Source organism: Leuresthes tenuis, unplaced genomic scaffold (genome assembly GCF_036924035.1).
Source record: "Leuresthes tenuis unplaced genomic scaffold, fLeuTen1.0.hap1 SCAF_24, whole genome shotgun sequence".
In the NCBI taxonomy this organism is placed as follows: domain Eukaryota; kingdom Metazoa; phylum Chordata; class Actinopteri; order Atheriniformes; family Atherinopsidae; genus Leuresthes; species Leuresthes tenuis.
Window position 1 is genome coordinate 18,684,148 of NW_027325378.1, and position 9,337 is coordinate 18,693,484.

At 42.9% G+C, this 9,337-nt stretch overlaps 1 protein-coding gene across 2 annotated transcripts; it reads left to right on the forward strand.

Annotated features, from left to right (window-relative positions):
* Positions 1–1,759: 1,759 nt before the first annotated feature.
* On the forward strand, positions 1,760–9,188 carry cpne3 (copine III). 2 transcript variants are annotated; one of them, XM_072378143.1, is made up of 17 exons: positions 1,760–1,889; positions 2,534–2,667; positions 3,034–3,213; positions 3,469–3,543; positions 3,628–3,699; positions 3,794–3,877; positions 5,149–5,238; positions 6,000–6,098; positions 6,354–6,440; positions 6,519–6,578; positions 6,675–6,808; positions 6,958–7,012; positions 7,149–7,200; positions 7,320–7,453; positions 7,546–7,782; positions 8,109–8,221; positions 8,936–9,026. In XM_072378143.1, exons 2-16 carry the CDS (start codon positions 2,536–2,538, stop codon positions 8,217–8,219), a joined length of 1,602 nt encoding a protein of 533 aa, XP_072234244.1. In that variant the 5' UTR covers positions 1,760–1,889; positions 2,534–2,535; the 3' UTR covers positions 8,220–8,221; positions 8,936–9,026. The 2 variants fall into 2 exon arrangements, with proteins under 2 accessions (XP_072234244.1, XP_072234243.1); XM_072378142.1 differs by lacking the exon at positions 8,109–8,221 and having other exon boundaries at positions 1,761–1,889; positions 8,936–9,188.
* Positions 9,189–9,337: the final 149 nt, after the last annotated feature.

A 9,337-nucleotide genomic window follows, 5' to 3' on the forward strand; every position in this document is an offset into this window, starting at 1 on the left:
CATTGCTATGCTGCTAATACTCAGTTGTACTTATCTCTGAAACCAAATTAAACCAATAGGTTGGTCAGAGTACAAACACGTCTTAAAGACATAAAGAGCTGGATGACTCAATTCTGTCTACTTCTAAATTCAGACGAAACTGAAGTTGTTATCTTTGGACCAGAGCGCTTCAGGGAGAAATTGTCCACTTATATAATTACTCTAGATGGCATTTCCTTGACTTTTAGCACTACAGTGAGGAACCTTGGAGTTATTTGTTTGACCAGGATCTGTCCTTTGACGCACATATAAAGCAGGTTTCTAGGACTGCCTTCTTTCACCTTCGTAAACTTGTCAAAATTAGGAACATCCTGTCATAGAGTGATGCTGAAAAACCGATCCATGCATTTGTTACTTTAAGATTTAACTACAGTAATTCTTTCTTATTTGGCTGTCCCAAAAAATTCTCTGAAAAGCCTCCAGCTGATCCAAAATGCTGCCAACAGAGTTCTGATGAGAACTAGTAGGAGAGCTCATATTTCTCCAGTTTTAGCTTCTCTTCATTGGCTCCCTGTTAAATTCAGAATAGAATTTAAAGTTCTTCTCCTCACATATAAAGCTCTTAATGACCAAGCTGTATCATAGTTTAAAGAGCTCATGCAAAGATGCAATCATGTCCCAACAGAGCACTGTATATTTCAAGTGCTTTGAGATGACATTTGCTGTGATTTGATGCCATATAAATAAAACTGAACTGAATTTAAATAGCTATATAAACCTATGGCTTCCCCGTCCTTCAGGTCCTCTGTGTTTTAGGTTATGAACATGGCAAACTATTCATATGGCTACTTTGAAATAAAGTCCACATGTTTATTGTGGTAAAGGCGGGGCTAATGATGGTTCGTTCAATGAACAAAATTGGAAATCGGAATTTCCAAGCTCCAACTGAAAAAAAAAATAACCCCAACTATAAATGCCAAAAGAAAGGGCAACCATGTCCCCCATTCTAGGTGGTGGTCCATCTTGGAAGCTATAGTAATGAGCTTCAGTGATAGACAATTCAAATGTAAGAGAAAGCAATGTGAGGTTTGAACAAAACAAGTGTTGTGGAAAGACAACATGGGAAACAAAAGACTTATTATGACATATTATGGAGGAAAGAGGACTGGTGTTTGGAGATGAAGGAACTTCTTTGTAAGTAAATGGTTTGGATGCTATGGTTTGGTGTGATATCTCCGCTAACACACCCAATGTGGTTTCAATCCAGCAGGTAACGCCAGTGCTGGAATCCTGCTATCTGTAGATTTATGTAAAAATATGTCAGCCACGTTCATCTCATGCCTTCCTTTTGGACAAAACGCAACACTGTAAGTGAAAATGAATGAATTAGGCTTGCTTATATTAAAAAATATTTGTGTTGTTATTTCTCATTGGAGTAATTGACATAAAGGTGGAGCAGATGACTTTAGTACTACTCCTCCAAATGCTTTCGTAGAATCTCTGTATCAGTACTCGTTCTCATTAGAGTAATTTTGATGTAATACTGCGAGATAAATGGCTCGCAGGGACCCATCTGATGGCCTCCATAGCAGCTTCAGTAGTTGCAGAGAGCTACACCTTTGGCTTAAGGACTATTTCTGTATCTCTGTGTGTAAACCTACTGATAACTATTTGTGACGGCAGCTTTTTCGCCTCCACCTCTTTGCAGGAATAACGCTGTACATGTCGAGCACAGGAACTAAACCTGACCCGCCTTCTATAAGCTCTCGGTGGGCGTAGTTTTTGCATGTCGAAGGAGAAACTCCAAGCTTTTGTAAGATATCTGCTTCAGTTGAACTGGAACGCCGAATCGTCAGTAAAAAGTATTTTCTCCTCTTGAGTCCTCCGTGACGTGTCGGACATTTGCCGCGGTAAGTCTGCAATTGAATTTGAATCGTAATTTACGGAAGTCAACGTGATAAAACCGAAAACATTATCAGTTGTCGTTACGTTAGCTATAGCATTCTCTCATAAATTACCCATTACTGTAGCCTGTACGCTCCACACCCATATTTATGCGTGTTGTGTCATATTTTCCACGTGCTTGTATCGTAGGTTTATACAAAGTACTACAGTATTGCTTCGTTACCACTAGAAACCACTTCAAAGCTGCCACTGTCAACAAAACAGGACCCATAAGCTACATGAGTTGTATTAGCTTCATAAGATTACTTTAGCTGCAGACTCAGTGTTTACTTGGTTGACTGTAATGTTAAGTAACGAGACAACCTTTGAAGCGAGGTTAAAACAAACAAACAAACAAACAAAGTCAATTCTTTCTTCTAGTTTCATTTAGCAGGTCCATCACTTTTTTTTATTCTCTTGGCAGACCTAGCCCCACGGTCAAACCCACGTAGAGTCCACATTTACAGGAATAATGTTAATTTTTCAGGGTGAACAGTTTTTTTTATCACTTTTATCAGGTCTAGCGCACGTGCAGGCTTAGAGTGATTGTGCTAAGCGTGTATTTCTCACACCCCTGTCTGTGTGGTTTCCCCACCTTGTTACCTGACAGACATGGCTGCTCAGTGTGTAACCAAGGTGGAGCTCACCGTGTCCTGTGAGAATCTTCTGGACAAAGACATCGGCTCCAAGTCTGACCCTCTGTGTGTCCTTTTAATGAGCAGCTCCAACTCCCAGTGGTATGAGGTTAGTAGGATGAGTAGACATAAAAAGAAAGACAGCGGTGAGTAGTTACAGAGGTGTTAAGACAGAATGATCTCATTTTTTTTTTTAAGCACACAGTGCAATCGCTGTTTTCCAAAATAGCATTAAAGGCCAATATGGTGCCCTGGAATAAAATACTCCATAGCACTACAATGCAGCTTATGTGTGGGGACGTATGTGTTAGGTGTGGTCATTTACATCACTGTATCTATTGCAAGAGAAAAGCAAGAGAAGGTACTCCGGATAGTACAGTTTCCACTTCCTATTTCACCGCTGTGCCAAAAGCACACTTCCCATGGTCAACTTGCTGCCGTTTGTCAGACTTCGGCGTCCAATCTCTCCCGACAGGTTGACCGAACGGAGAAAGTCCAGAATTGCCTCAGACCCAAGTTTGCCAAAAAGTTTGTCATCGACTACTACTTTGAAATAGTTCAAAAGCTGAAGTTTGGGATCTACGACATCGACAACAAGACGGTTGACCTGAGCGATGATGACTTCCTGGGTGAACTGGAGTGCACCCTGGGCCAGGTACGGGCCTTCCCCTTTTCCATCACACAGCTGAAAACTGAAAAAAATCCTCTTTAGTCTATCACTCTTTAGTTCTCCCATGTTGTGAATCTCTGATAAACACTGACTGATAAGACTGTGAAATGTGTTTACTCTGCCTTGGAGTCGAGTTACCGTGTTCTACTGCAGGCTGAGCTTAATCATTCAGCTTCTTTTTGCTGAAGCTGCCTTTCTTCATCAGCACGCTTGCTCTGTTTTTTCTGGACCTGCGTTTAGGTCGTATCCAGCAAGAAGCTGACCAGGCCGCTTGTGTTGAAGAACAAGACCCCAGCAGGAAAGGGGACAATCACAGTGCGTAGCAGAGGGAGCGATGGAAGACATTGCATGCTGCGTTTGAGTTTCCCTGTAATTAATTTGACCTCCTTTGTGCTGTAGATAACTGCGGAGGAAATAAAAGACAACAGGGTTGTGAATTTTGAGGTGGAGGCAAGAAAGCTGGATAACAAGGTAACAGTGATTTCTGTTTGAAGTCTTAAAGGCTTTTGATTTTGTGGTATTCTGATGCATTTAACTTATTAATTTCATTCATTTTCATCCACAGGATTTCTTTGGGAAGTCTGACCCCTATTTGGAATTCTACAAACTGGCCGACGCTGGCAGCTGGCAGCTGGCTCACAGGACTGAGGTAAGTGACTGTGGTGCTTCTGCCTGTATAAAAAGCTGTAGAATGATGCTAGTAACAGCTTTCCGGGACTTTCACCACCTTCTGTTCATTGTTCCACAACCAAATGAGTCATTGTCACTTTTGAATGACCAACGATGAGTAGCCGCAGGATCCCTTTCTTTCTTTTTTCAGAGCGTCTTAGCTAAGCAGCGTTTGTTACTGCAGCCTCTGCTCTCTGTCTCTGTAACTGCATTTTCTACTCCTATTTGTTGGCTTGATAGGATTTTTTATGGCCAAAGCTCATGTTAGGAGAAAGGTCTTGATCAGGATCCCCAATCTGAAACTCAAGATCAGATTGGGACATATTTATTACACACTTGCTGCTGAATGAACACAGATTTCAGATTTTGCTTCACACTTCCTGTTTGGTTTTCAGATTTTGCTTCACACTTCCTGTTTGGTTTTCAGATTTTGCTTCACACTTCCTGTTTGGTTTTCACGCCCAACTGTCTGTGTGAAATTAAGAATAGCTGTTACACCACAGCCTTTGCTTAAAATGGCACATTACGACAAGCTAACCTCTGTGTAATCAGTCCAATATACTTGCAAACTTCTGTATCTGTGTTCCTGTGGTGTCATTAAACGGCCACGCTGTCATACTCTACAACTGAGGCTCATTAGGTTGTAGGAAATGTGCTACTAGTTGACAGTTAAGTTTAGAACAGCTTTATATTTTATTGGTAAGTAATTAATCTGATCCACATTTACATATAGAGTGATATGCTGTAACTGTGTGGCCTTTGAATTTGGTTGCGGCATTCTTCATATTAAGTTGTAATATCATGGTTAATGTTTTGTAGTCCTCTCCACCGAACCAAACAAAGGAAACAGTAGAAACTTTGTACCTACCCTTTTTCTTATTTTAACAGTTGAAAAAAACAAATTGATGTGAAAAATGTGAGATGGCGTGAGTTTGGACTCTCTATATTGTTATTAAATATAGTTATACGTGCTATTTAAGTTGAATGTATTAAAATCACTTATTGTTCCTTTGTATGGATTGAATTCAGTGGGAATACTTTTAATTCTCTTAGCAGAAGGAGAGCTTGTCCCTGTTCAGCCAGTCAAATTATTTATTTCTGTAATTTACAGTACGAGGTAGTCTGTTCCCCCCCCGACACGTTGACATCATCTTTAACTGTAAAAAGCAAAGAGCAACTGCAGTTTGAGTTTGGATTTGAAGATATTTTTCTTCTCGATTGGGAACTTTGACCTCATTACTATGTTCTCAGGTGGTGAAGAACAACTTGAATCCAACATGGAGGCCCTTTCGAATCCCCCTGCAGTCTCTCTGTGGAGGCGACATGGACAAATCCATCAAAGTAAAGCATCTCCTTCTCTCAAATACCTACTGTCACATTTGTGTTCTTTGGTTTGATTTCAGTCGCACTTTTCATACTCGAGACGTAATGCAAGCACCTGAGCCTTAACCGACAATAAAAGAGTTTTCCTTTCAGACGCCAAACATGTGAACATATGAACAGTGTATTTAGCTTTGGCTTGATGATTTATGTCTTTAACCTCTGAAGCGATCATGTCAGGAAGGAAGCGGGTTCCCAGCAGGCAGGACATGTGAGTTCCCCCAGTGCTACGCCGTGTTTTGTCCTCTTTCATCTTCCCATCACTTACTGGGTGGGCTGTGTGTGAATGAAGCCGATGGGAACGACACCAGTTGTTGTGTCAGGAGTGTCTCCGGCTCTCCAAGTCTTCTCCATCCAGGCTAATTTTGCCATAGAAGCGTTTGTCTGAAAGTACACTTCTTTAGAACCTTGCAGTGCCTCTCTGTGGAGCACAGTTGAGTGCCAGTTATTCACCGAATTTCACCTTTGCATGTTTGTTTCATCTGTTGTGTTCACCTTCGGAGAGGCGCCTCACTCAAACAACGAAGCCTTTCTCCCATACTGCTGATGGAACAAAGTAGGAGAGCACGAAGAAGAGCTTTTCATTGCTCAGCTTTTTGGTGAGGCTTCCTCGTTTGAGTGAAGCGGCCTATTCGTGTTTTTTTTTTTTTTTTTTTTTTTAAACAAATACGTTTCCTGGCGTCCAAACTCAGCCGCAGCCTAACGTTGTTACCCATCTGCAGGTCGAGTGCTACGACTACGACGACGATGGCTCACATGACCTCATCGGAACCTTTGAGACCACGATGAAACGCCTCCAAGACGCGTCGCGGACTTCTCCGGTATGAGCTCGTGTGACCATTGTTAGAGAAATGCAGCGGCCAGCACTTCAAACATCTTGCCTTTAAGGCTGTTCAGTCTTTATGTTGCGTTATGTGACCCTGAGTCTGTTGTGGAAGACGTTTCCCTGTTTAAAGGCAGTTCCACCTCGTTATGGGTCCAGCATTGTTTATGTATGTTATTGGAAAGTTAAAAGATATCCCCCACATTTATTGTTCTCTTTGTGTTCTGGCCCTCGCTGTTTTTGTTTGTTGTAGGCGGAGTTTGAATGTATGAACAGTAAAAAGAAACAGAAGAAGAAAGGCTACAAGAACTCTGGTATTGTGAGCGTGAAGCTGTGCAAGGTGGGGTCTGTTTAAGTGTGAATTCGACATCAGATGTGGTGGAATAATCTTCTGTAACACAGATGCTTTATCTTGTAGGTGGTGAGGGAGTATACCTTCCTGGATTATATAATGGGAGGCTGCCAGATCAACTTCACTGTGAGTTTTGGCTTCTTTTCTGAAGCTCATTGGTTTGTTGATGGTAAATCCTTAAAACGCCTACATCTGATATTTCCCCTGCATGTCCGTCGTCAGGTGGCCGTTGACTTCACAGGCTCCAACGGGGATCCCAAGTCTCCTCAGTCACTGCATTACATCAGTCCTCAGGGTGTTAATGAATATCTCTCTGCTATCTGGTCTGTAGGCAATGTCATCCAGGATTATGACAGGTAGGAACGTGTCCTGTTCCTTTAGGAAAACTGAAATATCTCCAACCCCGTCCAGCAACAACTTCCATGCCTGTGTGGAAGCTTTCAGGAGCTTGAACATCAAAGTGTTTGGTTGCCTCTTTAATCGGCTTGTTTTGTCTTTTGTGAAGTGACAAGATGTTTCCGGCCTTTGGCTTTGGAGCCCAGATTCCACCCACATGGCAGGTGAAGCCCGCATCGACATGTGACACTACAAATAGCCACAAAAGTTTAAGCCCTGTTTTGTTATCTGATAACAAAACAGTCATGGTGGTTTCAAACAGGAGAGGGGTTATCTGACAGTAATGGTCTTGTCTTGCAGGTTTCCCACGAGTTTCCTCTTAATTTCAACCCATCAAATCCATTCTGTGCAGGTGTGTTAACGAGGTTAATAGAAATGCATTCTGAGGCAGGTCAAAAGTGATGGTCTCAGCTGCACGGTGTGACTGGTGTGCTGATAAAAGTTGGATCCTTGCTGTTTCTCTGTGTGAAGGCATTGAAGGCGTGGTGGAGGCCTACAGGGTCTGCCTGCCTCAGGTCAAACTCTACGGTCCCACCAACTTCTCCCCCATCATCAACCACGTAGCCTGCTTTGCTAAACAAGCCCTCCAGCAGACCACCGCATCAGTGAGTACATCCTGTCAGCGAGGGCTGTGGCTTTTTATGTGGTTCCTGAAAAAATGAGCTCTACATCCTGTGTTTTTGCTTTCCTTCCACAGCAATACTTTGTCCTGCTGATCATCACCGACGGAGTGATCACAGACATGGACGAGACGCGCAACGCCATCGTCAACGCCTCTCGGCTGCCCATGTCCATAATCATCGTTGGAGTCGGCGGGGCGGACTTTAAAGCCATGGAGTTCCTGGACGGTGATGATGGGCGTCTTCGCGCTCTCAGCGGCGAGGCCGCCATGCGGGACATCGTCCAGTTTGTCCCTTTCAGGCAGTTTCAAAACGTGAGTCACAGTGAAAACATCCGACGCCCTTTCATCACTCGGAGACTGAGGATTTTGAATGGTGGTTCTGTGATTTCAGCTGATTTATTTATTCATTTTTCTAAGAAGCTACCTAACCCTATTGCTGTTAAAACTGCATGCCTCTCAGACTTTTTCCCTCCCAGTACTCCACTTGGTTGTCTTTGATTTAATTAATTTTCATGGCCAAGGTGTTTAAGAGCAGGTTCTCCACCCTCATGCTCCCTCATGATTCCCAGCCCCACAGCTAAAATCATCTCACTTGCGGTAGCTTATATGTTTTTGCCTTGTTTATCCATTTTTTCCAGGCACCCAGCCAGGCTCTTGCCCAAAGTGTATTGGCCGAGTTACCTCAGCAAGTGGCTTCCTTCTTCAGTTTATTCAAACTGAAGCCTCCCCACGATCCCAATCCTTCCTAGGGGTACCATGAATATTGTCCCCCTTTTTTTTTGCTTTTCCTGTGAACTACAGTCTGAGTCGTTGCATGAGCCGTCACATGTTATTAACTATGTCGTCCTCCTTCCAACTTTCCTAACGTTTTTCGGAGGCTTTTGCTCGTGCTGAGAGACAAAGAGAGAGTTTTTGGGTCAAATTTGCGACGCAGTCGCCCCGAAGACTGAAAACGAGACTCGTGTCGTCTGATATTTTTGATGCGACACTGATTGTCTCCAAATAAATTGAATCCACTTCTGCTGTGGCTAAACATCTTTGGACATGACATAAGGACGTACAGAATCTGCTTGTGTGCTGTCACACCAAATAGCTTCTCCTCTTTGCTGCAGCTGTCTTCTCCACCTTCATTTCTCTTCACTTAACGTCTCGTAACTTGCAAGCTCCTTTTTTTTTTTTTTTTTCCATCTGTTTCTAAAAGCGCATGCACATGAGCTATAAAGCCCCACCCAGCATGTAGTCAGAATCGGTTCCTTCAGTCTTCTGTCTTAGGTACAGGATAATCATTTCAAAGCAATGATTATCAAACTACCGGTAATGAAAGGATGGAACTATCTTCATCTGCATGACATGGCGACTGGTTTATTACTAATGAACATCACACAATGAGTCTGTTGCATAATGAATTTCTCCTCATTGTGTTTTCTGTTGTCATTCTTCTCTCACTCATCCGTTCACGCTTCAGGCTCCCCGTGAGGCTCTGGCAAAGTCCGTGTTGGCCGAAGTACCCGCTCAGCTGGTGGACTTTTTCACCACCATGAAGCTCAGTCCGCCCAACCCGAGTCCTGCACCAAACCCCGTGGGAACCGAGTGACATCACAGCGAAGAAAACCCATCAGCCTTTTTAATTCAAGGCAGAGTCGGCCAACCCAACCCACACACTGTGCATCCTTTGGATGTTCTTGTCAGTAACATTCACTTATTAAGCTGTTTTTTTTTATTTTTTAAAGAAAATCCTTGATTCAGAATCAGTGCACCCGCTGAATCATCAAATCATTGAAAAACGTGTAAATAAAGAAAAAGCACTTATTACGGGAACATTTCCGTGGGTTAGAAACTACCCACTTGCTCTTATAAATGCACGATA